At 40.5% G+C, this 18,413-nt stretch overlaps 1 protein-coding gene across 1 annotated transcript; it reads right to left on the reverse strand.

Annotated features, from left to right (window-relative positions):
* Positions 1–5,496: 5,496 nt before the first annotated feature.
* Positions 5,497–9,509, reverse strand: LOC146963301 (uncharacterized). The gene is made up of 2 exons (XM_085767918.1): positions 9,371–9,509; positions 5,497–7,186 (listed from the first exon to the last, which is right to left on the reverse strand). Exon 2 carries the CDS (start codon positions 7,180–7,182, stop codon positions 6,283–6,285), a length of 900 nt encoding a protein of 299 aa, XP_085624044.1. The 5' UTR covers positions 7,183–7,186; positions 9,371–9,509; the 3' UTR covers positions 5,497–6,282.
* Between the last annotated feature and the right edge of the window lie 8,904 nt (positions 9,510–18,413).

Below are 18,413 nucleotides of genomic sequence, written 5' to 3' on the forward strand. Positions count from 1 at the left end.
CAATCCAACAACTCCAAAACGCTCTGGTGGACAAGTTGTGACCTGCACATTCACCACGCTATGAGATAATAACAGAACGTTACCAGACAGAGTTGTTTTAGAGGGAAATTCATGCAAAACCTCTGATGCGCGTTGCCTTCAGGGACAGTTTTTCAGCAAGCAGTCTCTGTATTTCCCTCTAAAACAACTCTGTCTGGTAACGTTCTGTTATTATCTCATAGCGTGGTGAATGTGCAGGTCACAACTTGTCCACCAGAGCGTTTTGGAGTTGTTGGATTGTGTATTTGATGAGTTTGATGAGGGAAACCAAGAAATCCCATGAGCCTCCGTAGCGTAGCTCTGAGCAGCTCACGGCTCTGCTCTGCCGTTCTAAAAATAGCTTGCACCGACAATTAAAGGTAACGAACCTACTGCTATGACTATAGGGATTATGGCAATGGGCCAATTTGCCAAAATGTTTAACTATCCCTTTAAATCAATTGGGGGCCTGGGGGTTTTGTCCAACACAGTGTGAACCAGGATCTAAATACTGAAGTTGAGTCTCTCAGCTGCAGCACTGCTTTATATTAATATATAATATTTAAAACGTAATATTATTTGGTTTAATTGTTTTGAATGCTGTTGTTCTGTTGTTTTACCATTTCTATGCACTTTATTATGCACAAACACGATTATACTGTATACAAATATATATAATAATATATAGAAAATATTAATAATTATTATCATTATTTATCAGTTATCAGCTCCCACAACTTGTATAACTTCACACATAGAGACAGATCTCACACCAGTAAACACACTAAAACATTTTTCTGTCTCGGTGTTGATTAGTTTTTCCACCAGTTTTTTCCCCCAACATTTCAGTAATTTCATGTGGGGAAAACAACATGTTGCTATGGTAACCAAACAGAAAGCCGTGGCTGCTGCTGTCCGCTCATCCTGCAGCTGAAAGTTTTATTATCGATGCATAAAGAGAAAGATATAATATACTAACTGACCTCATTACTGTAATATCAATAAATGTGATTATTATGGATGAAAAACAGAAACATGCGCGTTTTAATTTACTGTAAAAAAAATATGTTTGTTTTATTTTCTCCAGTGGATCCGTCTCTGTCCATCCATCCAGTTAGTCCACGCCATTGTTTAGCTACAGCAGAGGATGTTTGTTCAGTGTGTGTGTGTGTGTGTGTGTGTGTGTGTGTGTGTGTGTGTGCTGAGTCAGCCTGGTAGACGGAGGCTTCCTGAGCCAAAGCTCAGCTGCAGAGAAACATTAAACCCAGACTAATGCACTGCAGATGGATAGATGGATAGATAGATAGATAGATAGATAGACAGATAGATAGATAGATAGATAGATAGATAGATAGATAGATAGATAGATAGATAGATAGATAGATAGATAGATAGATAGATAGATAGATAGATAGATAGATAGATAGATAGATAGATAGATCTGCTCTCTTCACATGTTTAAATAGCAGCAGTCTTTCTTCTTCCTCCTTCACGTGTTGCTCCTCCTCATGTCTCAGACCACTCCCTGGATTCCTGCTACAGATTCTCTCACAACAACGTCCACTGCAACTGTCTCACTCTGTTTCACTCTGTCTCTGTTTCTGTCTCACTCTCTGTCTCTGTTTCTGTCTTGTTCTCTCACTCTGTCTTATATATTGTCTCACTCTCTGCATCACTTTCTGCATCTGTCTCACACTCTCACTCAGTACGTTTACATGACGCTTGAGAAAACCGAATCCCTACGTCACCACATTCACGCGCATCCCTTGGCTGCACACACAGAGAGGACCGCCCCTTTATGCCGTTCTCTCTCCTCATTGGATAAAGGTTGTAGGATACAAGGAAAGTTTTCTCCTCGGCTTACAGCAGAGCAGAGTGACTGACAGACCCGTGTTTCAGACCAAACACTCTATATAAGTGATTGCTGTCGGAAGATAGAACTATTTAAGACTTATATTAACACAAATATTCCACTTACTTCTGCATCCTATTCTATTTATTTACCTTATCTTTTATATTATTGTGTGTACTGTGTTTTTGTGGACTGTGCAAGCTGCTGAAATCAATTGCCCCTGGTGGGATTAATAAAGTTGTTTGAAGTTGAAGTTGAAGTTTAACTCTATGTAAATGTTTTAATACAATTTGTATACATCTGCAAAAACCAATAAGAAAAAGGGAACAGAAAACACCATTTCAGTTTCATTGATTGACATTTAATCAGATTTAATCCATTTGAGGAGTTTTTTGTTTTTGTTGTTAAAGCAAAACTGACACTGAAACAAAAACTCCAAGTCCAAGTTTGACTAAGTGTTTTTTTATTTGATTGTTTCTACTGCAGTGTTTCTCTGACTGTTCACTCTCAGGTTGAGGATTTTTAATATAAGTTGGAAATGTCTCAATTGATATGTTTTTTTCTTTCTCTCTTTAATTTGTCTGATGATCCTGAGTGTTCACTTCACATGTGGAGGTGCAGATGAAACCTGCTGCTCTCTTACGTGACTGGGATCGTTTCCATTGAACCCAGTGACACATCCTCAGAAACCTTCTCCACAACAACTACACAACAACCTCCTCCTCTGGTATTTATTTATTTCTTATATTTATTTATTTATTTATTTATTCATGTATTTCTTTTATTTTTTTACCCAAAAGCACAGATGTCGTCTTTTGTGCAGCAGGACGGATCCGGTTCCTGCATCTGACGCCAGCTGTTAGTGATGAAGCTGAGAAACACCAGACAACAACAACTACAACAACACCAACAACAGACACTACTGTGTACACACACACACACACACACACACACACTGAATATGCAACGTCATGCTCCCCATCTGCACACATCTGCTTCTCCACCACGTGGCCACCAGAGGGCGCGCGTGTCCTTCATTTCCCCTCCTTCAGCCTCAGCACGAGGGGGAAAAATAATTAAAGGGCGCTGCTTCCCTGAGTTGTGACTTACAGGCTGTTTACTGCCTAAAGCACACTCTACCTTTCAAATAATATAGATTTTTTCATTAAAAGGATTCATATAATGTTGAAACTTTAACATGAGGCAAGAATTAGTCAAATCTAAGGGGAGTGTTTCCACCTTGCAGGCAACGCTCAGGGTGTAAAAAGCCCATAAAAGAGAAAAACAGTCCTACCATAAACCACATGCAGTCGGTCATGTATTGACCAAGAGCTCATTGTGTATGCATGGCTGCTGTGTAGTAAGGCACCGTAATTATCAGCTTCATGATCTGCGGACGACGTAGCGTATGAATCTTTTGTCAACATCTGTGTGTGGTGTTGTTGTGTAACCAGGTTTGATTTACAGTTAAAGACAGGAATAAAACACACAAACACACTGATTTTTTTTTTAAACTTGTATTATTGAATAAAATCTATAAAATATTCCACAAAAAATACATTACATTATCAATTATCATCTTATTACCCAGCAATCTCATCATCATCATCATTATCATCCTTCAGTTACATTTATATCAGGATCAGCATCATACAACAAAAACAACAACACAGTTTGTGCTTTATAGACCCTGCAGCTGACAGACAGACAGACAGACAGACAGACAGACAGACACTCTTCCATACAATTATAAATAACACTGCAGCTTTTTCTGGTTTATTATTGTCGTCGGTCAGTCCCGTCTGATAGATTGTAGTAAAAGTGGAAGATAAAAAACAAACAAGAGAAAGAAAAAAGAAAAGACAGAAAAAGGGGAGGTGTTGTACTTGTTTGTTATATTATTTCACATGTGGATGTCTGTGCAGCAGAGCCATTACAGGAGCAAAAACAAGTTGTTGTTGAAGCAGCAGCAGCAGCAGCAGCAGCCGTGCCGTGCGCTCCTCTCGTACACCTCATGTGATTGGTCCGTGGTCTGAGTCTGGGCAAAACAAGCTCTGAAAAAACAAACTCCTCCTACTGAACGAGTGACGCAAGCTGCTTCCTCCCACCCCTCCTCCTCCTCTTCCTCCTCCTGCTGCTGCTGCCTCCACCTCCTCCTCCTCCTCTTTTTTTTCCCTCCCGGCTCTGGCTGCTGCCACCTCCTCCCTCAGCTAGTTCACTGTCAGCCTGTCAGGATGCATTAAGCTCATATGCCAGTGGTTGTTCACTGAGCGCAGAAGAGGAAAAGAAGAACAAGAAGAAAAGAGGAAAAAAAAAAAAGGCCAAGAGAAGACGAAGAAACGATGACGACGGTTCTGTGCTTGTATACGTACGTAACACCAACAACACCTTGCGATCTTTCTTCTTTTCTTATCAGTGAAGCTCAAACTGGGCCACAAACACACAAACACCTCGACCTGGGTTCAATCAGTAGTAAGGCACGTTCACGTCCACACGAGAAAGACAGAGCGAGAGAAAGAGAGACGAGACGTGGAGATGAGGACGGATCGCTTTGGCTCCGTTGGATCAAGAAAAAAGAACAAAATTGAAATTAAATGAAATTAAAGGAGACGTGAGTGTTGTTTTCTTTTTTTCTATCAGTAACAAGGAAAATGTCTGTGGCTCAAACAAACAGGAGTGTCCAAGTTCACTGACGACAAACAGAGGAGGTAGAAACAGGAGTAAAAACCACAGATAATAGTGAAGGTCGAGCCGCGGGTTTTGACTTCTTCCAATATGGGACAGGGACAAGAACACATATAGAAAGAAGAAAAAGAAGAAGTAGAAGTAGAAGAATCCCAACATTGCAGTAAAAACTCACACCATCAAAGGCCATAAAAATAGAAATACATAGGCGTCTGTTGTCGTTTACAATTCTTGGGACATGGCAAGTGTTGCGTCCTCAGTCAGAGAGAACCAGACTTGGATTTTTTTTTTTTACATTTACTGCTTTGAAATACATTGTTCTGTGCTGCGTTCAGGTCACGCCGGATTCACTGTAAATAAAAAATACAAAGCTGCCGAGGAGGAAATAAAATAACTGTTGCGTTGTGTGTGTGTGTTTTTTGTTGGGTCGACGTAAAAAAACAAAAAAACAAAATAAAGAACAAACAAAAGCACAAGTAAAATATCTGCTGCAGTTTGTGGTTGATTTTTCATTCATAAATAATAATAATAATAATAATAATAATAATAATAACATAATAATAATAGATAAAAGGCAGTTCCAACAGGTTCAACAGTTTTCTCTCTAGATGTTGTCCCATGCAGTCGTAACGTGAGTGTGTGGTGTTCAAGTCCCGTTGGGGATTTGGAGCTGTCTTCTTTGGCCAGTAAAACAAAAAATAATAATAATAATAATTCAGTGGCCACACAAGCCGGTAATTTCAAAAAAGATCCTACACGGTCAGCGCAGTGATAATAAAAAGGGAAACCCAGGCCTTTGCCCTCTCCCGGAGCACAACCTCGTAAGTAATTGAAGGGATTTCAATTAATAATCAACCCAGCAGCTCAGGTTCCTCCTGTTCCTGAGCCGTGGATTCACTCCGAGGCCGGAAACACACCTGAGATCTTTAAGGCTCCACCTGTTTGTTTTGTTTTTTTTGCTTTTTGTGGGAAGTTTTAACAGGTTTTTTTTTTCAGTTTTTTAACTGAAATGTCGTCAAGTCGTCGTGACGTCCTATCGAAGTCTGTTACGACACGACGAGTTGCTGTTGCGACACGCCCGAGTGAAGCAACGTGACTGATGCTCTGTGTTACTACACATCATTCACAGGTGACTCAAGACCAAACCCCCCTGTTCTTCTACTACTACTACGTGATGAACGTCCACAGTCAAAACTGCAGATAAAACAGATATTCTCATTGATTGGTTGATTCATTCATTCATTCATTCATTAATCTGCCAATTAATCTCATGATTTGGTCTTTAAAATATTAGAAAATACATTAAAAAACATTAAAAGAAAAGCAGCAATTTGTCTTTTGTGTTTTTTAAAGATATAATCTGCATTTTTTTCTTCACAGACGACACAACTTATTGATTGATTATTGAAACTGCTGCTGTTCTCTGTTCCTGTCGTATTGTCTTACCACAAAACCAACGTAAAACTGTTTCAAAAGTAGATTTTTTTGCTGGATTCTTCTTCCACTACGACAAATATTTCATGTTTTCGTGGTTTCTTCTCAATGAGGTAAGAATTAGTGTTGTATTCTGTTTAAAATCAAATGATTTTAGTCAGATGGAGCCTTAAAATATCAAAGTTCTTCGGCCTTAAACTTTGTCTTTGCTCCGACTCCGACTCTGAATCCAGATCCTCGTTGAACCAAGTGCAGTAAAAAAATAAAATAAAATAAACGTCTTGTGCGACCGATCAGGACTTCACCAGAATCTCCATGATGTGGTCGAGCTCGTTCAGGTCCATGAGACACGACTGGAGCGTCGCCGGCGAGCCGTGGCCGTGGCCGGGCGGCGGACGCATCTTCACGTCCTCGTCCGTCCAGAGCGAGACGCTGACGCCGGCGGGCCACAGCGAGCCCGACGGCGCCCACGGCGACGGCGGCAGGTCGGACGTCTCGTACATCGACGTGTCAATGTCCTCGAAGATGTCGTCCAGGGCGAGGTCGCTGAGGTAGCCCATGGCGTTTACTGCATCGCTAAAAGTGGTCGCCGTGGCGGCAGCGAGCGGCGGTTTCTGCTGCTCCGGCGTCGGCGTTATCGGCGTCGTCGGCGTCTCCTGAGACGGGAACTCTGGCGGCGACAGCGGCGGCGACAGAGTCAAACCGTCGCCGTCGCCGTCCGCACAGCCGGGGCACGTGACCGGCATGTCATCCCTGAAGTCGTCCCGGAGCAGACGGGAGTCGGGGTGAACGCCGTTGAGGAGCACGCCGCCGCCGGGGCCGCAGGTCGCCGCGGCGCCGCCGTCGCTGCTCCTCATGTCCTCGTGGATCCGGCGCAGCGTGTTGATGAGCAGCACCGAGCGGCGGAGGCTCAGCTCCACGCCGGCCTGGTAGCGCTGCAGCTTCTCCAGACACAGACCCAGGACCCGCTGCCGCTGCTGCAGGTGGTGGCTCATCTCACACCTGGACGGAGCCGCGAGGAACCCGCTGCCGTCCTGCTCCTCCTGCTCCTCCTCCTCCTGCTCTCGGACCTCCTCCCCATTCTGCTCCTTCTCGCCCGGGGCGGCAGCGGCGGCGGCGGCGGCAGCGGGAAGCTCCTCAGCCTCCAGCTCCTCCAGACAGCTCCACTTTCGCTTCACACCGCGACCCAACATCGACCTTCAGCAGCAGAGAGAGAGAGATGAAGAGTTCATTAGTTATGTTGTGATAAAACACAAAAAGATCGAAGAGTTTAGAGACAAAACCAATAAAAAACCTGATCGATTAAAGGGATAGTTTAACATTTTACCTTTAATTGTCGGTGCAAGCTGTTTTTAGAACGGCGGAGCAGAGCCGTGAGCTGCTCAGAGCTACGCTACGGAGGCTCATGGGATTTCTTGGTTTCCCTCATCAAACTCATCAAATACACAATCCAACAACTCCAAAACGCTCTGGTGGACAAGTTGTGACCTGCACATTCACCACGCTATGAGATAATAATGAAACGTTACCAGACAGAGTTGTTTTAGAGGGAAATTCATGCAAAACCGCTGATGCGCGTTCCCGTCGGGAGCAGTTTTTCATCAACAGTCTCTGTATTTCCCTCTAAAACAACTCTGTCTGGTAACGTTGTGTTATTATCTCATAGCGTGGTGAATGTGCAGGTCACAACTTGTCCACCAGAGCGTTTTGGAGTTGTTGGATTGTGCATTTGATGAGTTTGAGGAGGGAAACCAAGAAATCCCATTAGCCTCCGTAGCGTAGCTCTGAGCAGCTCGCGGCTCTGCTCCGCCGTTCTAAAAATAGCTTGCACCAACAATTAAAGGTAACGAACCTACTGCTATGACTATAGAGATTATGGCAACGGGCCAATTTGCCAAAATGCTGAACTATCCCTTTAATCACCAGATCGATCATTGAGCTTGATCAATCACAATACTGTCGGACTGTGACAGTGAGTCATTATTAATTAGACACTTTTCACTTTTTTCTACTGATTTCAATTAATTTTATTTACATTTTCCATGAGTTTCCTGCAGCGCTGCACTGAGGACAATTGGAATAATCCATAATCAATCAGTTCATTATTATTTTTTCCCTCTACAGATTTGCAACAAGTATTTGAACCAAAATTGAGGGATTACTGCAGAAAATATGTGTTTATGTATCATTTATTAACTGGTTATCTGTATATATTTTACTCTCCCACATTGGTATCAGCCCTACAACCAATTAATTAAGTAGTCCTAGTAGACTAATCAATAATACCAAAAATACTGTTTCATGGGTTTGATACAACTGTGTGTGTGCAGGTGTCGACTGTAGCCTACAATGTGTATATGTATTGGTACTTTAATATTGATCACTGGAGAGCAGCCTCCAGCTAAAACAGAGACACACACACACACAAACACATCAACAAATTGAAAATTTCATCGTTTTGCTTTTTATAAACACATCATAAACCACTTATAATCAGAATTTTGCCATTTCATTTTGCACAAGTTGATTAATTGACTCATTGATTGATCGTTTCAGCTCTGACAGACACCGATCGGAGACTCTCTGTCTCTGCTACACTGGTTATAAATGAGAAACTAACTTTTTACAGTGTGTTTGTGTGTGTGTGTGTGTGTGTGTGTGTGTGTGTGTGTGTGTGTGTGTGTGTGTGTGTGTGTGTGTGTGTGTGTGTGTGATCCCTGCAACCTGTGTAGTAAAACCTGCATCCAGTTTATGTAAGAGCACCGAGCCTGCAAACATGGCTACTTCACTTTTCCATCCACTTTCACTTCCTGGGCAAAAAAAACTACAAAACACAAAGTCGTCCTGATATTAGAAATAGAGTTACACACTAAAACTGCATGAGTAGGCTTATACTAGGTGTGTGTTGTTGGGTTTCTTTTTTCATTTCAGACATATGACAAGAGAATATTTCAGCTGTCATGACTCAGTGTGAGACAACTCTGCAGCCTCAAACGCCTCACTCATCCACACACACATTAAACACCATGTTACAAACAAACCTCCTTCTTCTTATAAAACACTAAACCTTTGATTTGATAAGAGTTTGACCCCTGAACGAGGAAATTAAAGCTGCTTGTTGTTATTTAGTCATATCTACGAGTAAACAACTTATTGGTGCGATTATTTTTCTTTAAATCAATAAAAACAATACAATAATTATTCACCTTTATTTTACTTATTTAACCGAGGAGAAACCCCCCCTCCTCAGATCATCAACAACAACCCCCACTCACCCCTGCCTTGACTTCACTGAGCCGGGTTAACAAACACCAAGTTGAACAAGGAAATATTCAGAGAATCATAATAAAGTTGATGATAGATCATTTAAAAAATAACAACCTTACGTGTCCTTGGAAAGTGTCATGAGCCGGAGAAAACCGTCGTGTTTTCGGGGGCTGCTGGTTCTGGTTCTTGACGCCGCGTTCCTCCGCTGTCGAAGCCCAGGAATATGAGGAATGTTCAGCCAGTCGTCGGTCCTCAGCGGCGGAGGAGGGGGGCGGAGCTCCGGAGCGGCAGAGGTGGCCGCTGATTGGTCCGCTCGGCTACGGAGCAGCAGCGCGGCCGCTGATTGGTCCGTTCGGCCGGTGATCAAGCCTCCGCCTGCGCCACTCACGGGGCAGCGAATGTGCGGCGGTCTGTTCCGGCGGTGCGTTCAGGGGCGGCTCGGAGAAAAACACCCAACAACGATTCACCGAGCACACGTGAGCGGTTGCAAAGTGGTTGTAACGAATGAATCGATCGGGATTTTATGGATTTGATTGGAACCAAATTTGATTGGAACCAATCAAATCCATTTGATTCATCGAGAAATGGTTATAAATTTGCGGTAATGTGCAGTGCAGCCTTCCAGATCATAGTCCTGGTGAGCCACAGAGCTCCAGTTTTAGTTAATTACCTCACTAATCTCATCCTAACTAACTATCTAACTGACCACCAAACTAACTACCCTCCTAACTGACCTCCCAACTAACCAAGTAACTAACTAAATGACCTCCTAACTACTTAACTGACCTCCTAACTATCTAACTAACGTCCTACCTAACTGTCTAACTAACTACACCTCCTAACTAGCCTACCTACAGTATCTAACCTCCTAATTATCTACCTACCTAACTAACCTCCTAGAGAAAAATTTTTACTACAGAAAAATACCCAACAGCGACTTACCGAGCAGACGTGAGCGGTTGCAAAGTGGTTATAAAGAATGAATCAATCGGGTTTTAATGGATTTGATTGACCAAAAGCTGGATTATGAATAATTACTAGTTTATGTACAAGGATTAATCGAGAAATTGTTATAAATTTGTGGTAATGTGCAGTGCAGCCTCCAGCTCATAGTCCTGGTGAGCCACAGAGCTCCACCACTACTTACTAACTACTAACCTCCTATCTAACTGTCTAACTAACCACCAATCTACCTAACCTCCTAACTAACTACCCACCTAACTAACTAACCTCCTAACTGTCTAACTAACCTCCTACCTACCTACCTAACTAACTGACCTCACCTCCTAACTACCTACAATACCTATCTAACCTCCTAACTAACTACCTACCTAACTAACTAAGCCCCTAACTACCTAACCTCCTAACTATCTACCTACCTAACTAACCTCCTAACTAACTACAGAGAAAAATACAGCTGAGTTCAGGGGCGGCTCGGAGAAAAACACCCAACAACGATTTACTGATCACATGTGAGCGGTTGCAAAGTGGTTATAAAGAATGAATCGATCGGGATTTTATGGATTTGATTGGAACCAAAAACTGGATTATGAATAACTACTAGTTTATGTACGATGATTCATCGAGAAATGGTGATAAATTTGCAGTAATGTAATGTGCAGTGCAGCCTCCAGCTCATAGTCCTGGTGAGCCACAGAGCTCCAGTTTTAGTTAACTACCTCACTAATCTCATCCTAACTAACTATCTAACTGACCACCAAACTAACTACCCTCCTAACTGACCTCCCAACTAACCAAGTAACTAAATTACCTCCTAACTAACTAACTAAATGACCTCCTAACTACTTAACTGACCTCCTCTAACTAACTACTAACCTCCTATCTAACTAACCTCCTAACTAACTACCTACCTACCTGTCTAACTAACCACCTATCTAACTAACCTCCTACCTACCTAACTAATTGACCTCACCTCCTAACTACCTACAGTACCCATCTAACCTGCTAACTAACTAACTAACCTCCTAACTATCTAACTAACACCCTGACTAACTATCTATGTAACTACACCCTAACTACCTAACCTCCTAACTAACTACAGAGAAAAATACCCAACAACGATTTACCGAGCACACATGAGCGGTTGCGATCAGGAATTTATGGATTTGATTGGAACCAAAGATGGATTATGAATAACTACAAGTGTATGTACGAGGATTCATCGAGAAATGGTTGTAAATGTGCTGTAATGTGCAGTGCAGCCTTCAGCTCATGGTCCTGGTGTCCTGGAGGGCCCTGGTGTGAAAATGTGGCTCAGTTTTGAATCTGTAATGAGCTCATTTGTTCTAAATTAATGTTTTATTAGATTATTTAATCTTATTTTTCCTGTCTCAATTCATTAGCATCATGAACGTTAGCATTAAAGGGTCAGATCTCATGCATCCATATGAACAATACTGTGACTTTTTTATGTTGAGTAAGTATACACCAACCTGATGAAACTCTTAAACTTGGTATATAAAAATGTATTGACTCCCTTTACTTGATTATTGTTTTTTATTGTTTAAAACCCAGCCATCTCATGATAATAGTGATGGTCACTCTTATGTCTCTTATGAGTGACAACATTAGAAATATTATTAATGCTCAAACTAAAACTGACACTTTCATTCACTGGTGCAGTTCACAATAACACCAGAAACAGTTGTTATTTGAGTAAATACTCAAATAATGCACTGAAATACATTTTTTTAAATGTTGTACTTGTGTATTCAAATTTTATGTTACTTAAAGGGACAACGAGGAGTTTTGGAAAAGCTAAGCTTTTTCACACTACATTTATGAGTCTCCGCGCGCACCGTGAAATTCTTTGACCGGCGCAAGACGGACTCATGTTTTCATTCATCAAGAATTAAAGTCAGAGGTTCGAAGACGATCACATACCGTCGTAGTTCCGACCATAAACGGCGATTCGGCGGCCTTATTCTCATGACTCGCCACGAAACCGAAAGTAAAGAAAGCTGGTCGGCTTGACCAGCATCTCCGCCACCACTAATAATAACAAAATAACGATAGAGACAAAATGATATATTTATTTAAAATGGAGCCATTAACAAGTGTGGGTAGTGTAGATTCATCCACATTAACGTGAGACTTTTTTTTATAACCAAATAGAAACTCCTCGTTGTCCCTTTAACACTTTTTTTTTTTTTTTTTTTTAAGTATATTTTTCGGCTTTTTGCCTTTATTTGATAGTGATGACAGTAGAGATAGACAGGAAATGGGGAGGCAGAGAGAGGGGGAATGACACGCAGGAAAGGTCTGCCCGACGCGGGATTCGAACCGGGGACGCCTGCCGCGAGGACTGTAGCTTCAACATGGGGCGGCCGCTCTACCCACTGCGCCACGCACCGCCCCGTCCCTTTAACACTTTAAACATTACATATATTTCACATACGATTTGATTTTAAAACACTACATTACAAACATAATGATATTAAACCATTAATTACCAGCCTGTTGGACTTCTAAACTATCAAAGTGTGTATAAAAATATTAGTATTAAGGAGATTTTCTGAAAAAACAAGTAGTTTTTACTGGTACTAATAAATGTAATAGATATTGGAGGCCATAATTTCAGTATTGAAGATTTTATTCACAGCTGTATATTAGTTTGACAGACCACAAACCATGTTACATTTACAGACAATCAAAGGCCTTTTTGAGGGGAGCAGAGATAAAACTGGATTAACTAACAGCTTCTAAGGCCCTGGCACTGTAGTAGCAGTGGTTGGACCTTTAACCTTTTTAACCTACATGGAAACAGAGGAAAACCAAGACAAGATTATTCTGTTAACAGAGGCCAAGGTCTGATTATTCTGATTAACGACTTATTTCCCCCAAAATAAACGTTGACGATTGAAAAAAAAAAACAGGATTTAAACATGAAAGCAACATCCCACAAACATCAGTACATCCACATTGGAAATATCTAGAAGTCAGTCCCTGTGAAAAGCTGCCGTGAGCCCCTGAACGCAGCATTTTAAAGGGACAGATGACTCAGAAAGAGGAGGAGGAGGAGGATGATGGGGGAGGACGTGAACGGAAAGACGAGGCCCAGCACCAAATAAGGAAACCCTTCATTCACGTTTTTCCGCCTCTTCCTCCTGAACCTGTCACAGCGAAACTTCCACTTCTTCTTTCCTCTTTTTTTTCTTCTTTTTTTTTTAACAAACATTAAATAAACACCACTGGTTTGTCTGATGACCTACATTTAGTAGAGATGACAGAAAAATACATCTTTAAAAAACACAAACTGCAAACTTTCACATTAAAAAACACAATTTTACAACATTTAAACTTTGTTAAACAAACAGAATTGAAACATCTGAGTTTATTTTGTATTTTTATTTTACATTATTTCCAACCACAATGTTAAATTTGACTGTGACAAATAGTTCTCTTCACGTTCAGTCCTCAAGTGTAAGAGCGGCCCCTGAAGGCAGCACGAGACCAGTGGCCTGTAAGAAATTATTAACCCTGAACTCACTCACGTTTTTAAATTCTGTGTTGCAGCTTCCTGACGACAAAACCAACTAAACACACGATTAAGTCTCAGTTAAACACATGCATTATGAGTAATAGTATCTTGCATATTGTACAACACACATAAACTTCATGGTGTTTGCTCACAAACCTGAACACACACACATAGCTACACACTTTGTAAACTTAATTCACTCTGCACCTCTGCAAACTTATGCACAGATCCTCCTTCTCCACTGCTGCTTTTTAAGACTCGACCGTCTCTTTCTCCGATGACTCGCTTTTTCCTCCGGCTGCCTTCCTTCTTTCTTTCTTTCTTTTTTTTTTTTTTTTGCTGACTCACCAAGAGGCCATTAATCTTTAACTATAGACTAACCAAGACTAGGCACGAGGCCAACATGCAGAGTAAGCTGCAATTTTATGCACAGATAGCTCCTGACAGCTTCAGAACAAGACTTCTGTTTTGTTTTAATTGCTGCATGTTTGAGAATATATATTTAAAAAATACAGGCCTCTCTCTTCATTTGACTGAATGGTGGCATTCATTATTAATGGGGACATTTAAAGAGGGCTCAGGTCGGACGTCTGCATCGTGTCGTCGTAGCTGCAGAAAACAAACAATAGTCCTGTTCTAGTGAACCGAGTGTCTCTCTGCAAGTCGTCTGCAGGACGGATCTGAACATGTGAGACAGCACGTGAGGACAAAGCTCCCACTGCTGCTCAGTCACATCGAATTCATTTTCAGCTTGTTCTTCTTTTTTTTCTTTTTTACATTACATTTCATTTCATTACACTACATTACAACGAACACTCAGCAAGACAGAGAGAGAGAGAGACAGGATTCACCTCCTTATTCAGAGGGAGGACAGGTTTTTGCACGTACAGTGAAACAGCAGCTTCACATCTGTGTCATCCGTCTGTGACACAGTTGTAGGTCAGAATGGTTTACTGATTATATGGTCCGATGTTTCCCTGATCAATACAGAAGTTTGGTCTAAAACTATTTCATTCATATTTTTTAAGTTAAGTTTAGCCTATATACTATATTTGACTTAAATCATTAACAACCAGTGATTTTTGGACAAGAGATGGGATCCAGTTAGTGTTTTCTTCCTCCAACTACTAACTAACATGAATATCTAGGTCGTCACACATCTTCTCCTTGTGAGCCACAGAGCTCCAGGTTTAGTTAGCTGCCTCACTTATCTCATCCTAACTATCTAACTAACTACCCTCCTGACTGACCTCCTAACTAAATGACCCCCTAACTACTTAACTAACATCCTAATTATCTAACTAACCTCCTAATTAACTATCCAACTAACCTCCTAACTAACTAACCTACATACCCAACCTCCTAACTAACTAACTACCTACCTACCTAACCTCCTAACTACATAACTAACCTCCCAACCAACCTACCTCCTAACTACCTAACTAACCTCCTACCTACCTACCTAACCTCCTACCTAACTAACCAGCCTCCTAACTACCTACCTATCTAACCTAACCTCTTAACTACCTAACCAACCTCCTTCCTAACTACCTACCTACCTGACTAACTGACCTACCTCCCATCTACCCAACCTCCTATCTACCTACCTAACCTCCTAACTACCTAACCAACCTCCAACCTCCTAACTACCTACCTAACTAACCTACCTCCTAACTTGAGTATCCAGGATCTCCTTCTGAGCCACAGAGCTCCTGTTTTAGTTAACCTCCCCACTAACCTCCTAACTATCTAACTAACCTCCTAACTAACTACATAGGCTACCTACCTACCTACCTAACCTCCTAACTAACCACCTACCTACCTAACTAACCTCCTAACTACCTACCTAACCTCCTAAATACCTAACCTCCTAACTAACTACCTAACTACTACCTAACCCTCCTAACTAACTAACTTCCTAACTAACCTCCTAAATACCTAACCTCCTAACTAACTCCATAACTAACTAACCAACCTCCTAACTAACTATCTAACTAACCTCATAACTAACTACCTAACTACCTACCTAACTAACTAACTAACTCCATAGGTAAGTAACTAACCAACCTCCTAATTACCTAACTAACCTCCTAACTAACTACCTAACTAACCTCCTAAATACCTAACCTCCTAACTAACTAACCTAACCTCCTAACTACCTAACTAACCTCCTAACTACCTAAATATCTATCTAACTAACTACCTACCTACCTAACTAACCCACCTCCTCACTAGAGTGTCCAGGCCGTCACACGTCTCCTCCGTCTGAACCTCGGAGCTCAGTGTTTCCAGTCGTTTCCAGTCGACTATTACAAACCCATCAGTGAGTCACTCACTCTTGTTGCTCGGGGCAACAAGCTGCTTCGTTACAACAAACACGGTCACTGTAGTTTCTTTATTTAAAAAACAAACCCAGCTCATCACAACAACAGAACAACAGTGCTTACTGATGGAAATACAACTAAAAACTACAACTACCAGCTGTTTAATGACAAGTTAATTTTTTTAAATAAACTTTTACCCATTTAAAAACCACTTAGTGACGTATATATTCATGTCTGTCACCTACTGTGTCTTCTACAGAAATGACTCAACCCGGCTGCTACACATCCTCACATGTTGTTGGTTTCAGTTTTGTTTTTTTAACGTGTCACTATAAAGAAACGTAAAGTGTGTGTGTGTGTGTGTGACAGCTGTAAAGGTCAGTGGTAGTCTACCTTTGGATTTGCAGTAAACAGCAGTAAAAGTATGGCAATATGTTAACGGCTGCTGTTAGCATGTTTCTATGGCAACAACGGTAGTTAACAGATGTTTACAACCTCCTCTCTGTTCTCTGGAGTCAAAAGTGCTGAGTAATAATGGCCAGAGGTGTTTTTTGGCAGAACACTGTGTCACAGTGAAGTTGACCTTTTGATCTTTTGGGTATAAAATGTTGTTGCTGGTGTCAAATAGTGTCACAATGAGACTGTGTTTTCTGAGCTCGCACTGACTTTGACCCCATTGGTGACAATTAGGGCAGCAACTAACAATTATTTTCATTATCGACCAATCTGTTGAGTATTTAAACGGTTAATCGATTAGTTCTTTGGTCAATAAAATGTTGAAAAAAAATGTTGAAAAATGTCCATCAGTGGTTCCCAAACCACAAGATGACATCTTCAAATGTCTTGTTTTGTCCACAAACCAAAGAGAGACTCAGTTCATTGTGATAAAGGAACAAAAAAGCAGAAATATTCACATTTAAGAAGTACTTTTTTCTTTAAAAAACGACTTAAACCAATTATTCAATTATCAAAATAGTTGACGATCAATTTAATAATAGACTATTCTTTAATTAATCAATTAATTGTTGCAGCTCTATTAACAATTTTAAATAAAATTCCCTTAAAAATAAAATGTGATTAATTTTTTAAAACATATATAAACATTTATAGCAGAAAAAAAAGATACAAATGACACAATCAATAGTTGCACCTTTTATTATAAAAAATATTTACAAAGATGCTACAATGTTTTTTTTCCTTAATATAAAAAAATGCATACATTTTACAACGGTAATTAGTCTTTGAAGTTCTAGCTCCCATTCAGACCAGAGTGACATCCTTCAGGAGTGTTGCGGTAAGGTATCAAGCGTGTCGTAATACTGTATTTTAGTCAATACATTTTGTTTTTGCCTGAGATAAATTTCTTCATCACGATGATAAGGAACAATTTTGAAAAAATGCATTTGATTTTTCCACATCTTTAGGAGAAAAGGCAACTGTTTGCATAAAAGGAATTAAAGGACATTTGAGTCATATACAATCATTTTTGAAACATGTATGACAGAGCTGCATAGTGATTTGAATAGTAACCCGGTTGTTATCATCATTATTATTACTAATGATAATAATAATAACAAAAACAAAAAAAAAGTGTGAGGAATAAATAGGTACTGCATTCAAAAACGGAGGGCAAAAATTTGGATAAATATAATTTCATAGGGCCAAATGGAGTTGATATGGCGTTGTCTGTACCTAGATATAATAAATACAATAAATAAAAAACAATAAATTAGATGGGTTAACAGGAAAAGGACTCTTCATTTGTTGATCTAACAAATGAGAGAAAGAAATATGGCTTCTTGATGCAGTTATCACCCCGGGGTTTCTCCAAATGCTTCGGAAAAAAGAAAAAAACAAAAAAAGAAAAGCTGCTTATTATCATTATTATTATTGTTGTTGATGTTATTAGATCTGTAAAGAAGAAAAAGAAGAAGTAGGGCAGGAAAATTCACTCGGACAGATTTTGTCTCACTGGTTTCTGTAAAAACGCACCAGAAACGAGACAAATCTTTAACCAGCGTCCTTGTTATTGTTGTTTGTAGTAACGTCCCTGCCCCGGTGTAAAGCTTTAGAGAAAATAAATGAATGAACAGCGCCTTTAAAAGTGTGACGGTGCCCGACATGACACCTGTTACAGTCGACTTGTTTTTACCAAACCATGGGAAGACACTGTCTCGAGTCTGGCTACATTAAAATTTTTAAAAATCGCCTGGGAGGGGGGAGAAAAAAAAATTATAATAATAATAATAATATCAAATGATACTTGCAAAAAATCCCCCCCAGCTGTATAATGCAAAAAATATATTTCTATATACACATACGTACATATACA

Source organism: Trachurus japonicus, chromosome 22, assembly GCF_045865225.1.
Source record: "Trachurus japonicus isolate A0001 chromosome 22, Traja_1.0".
In the NCBI taxonomy this organism is placed as follows: Eukaryota; Metazoa; Chordata; class Actinopteri; order Carangiformes; family Carangidae; genus Trachurus; species Trachurus japonicus.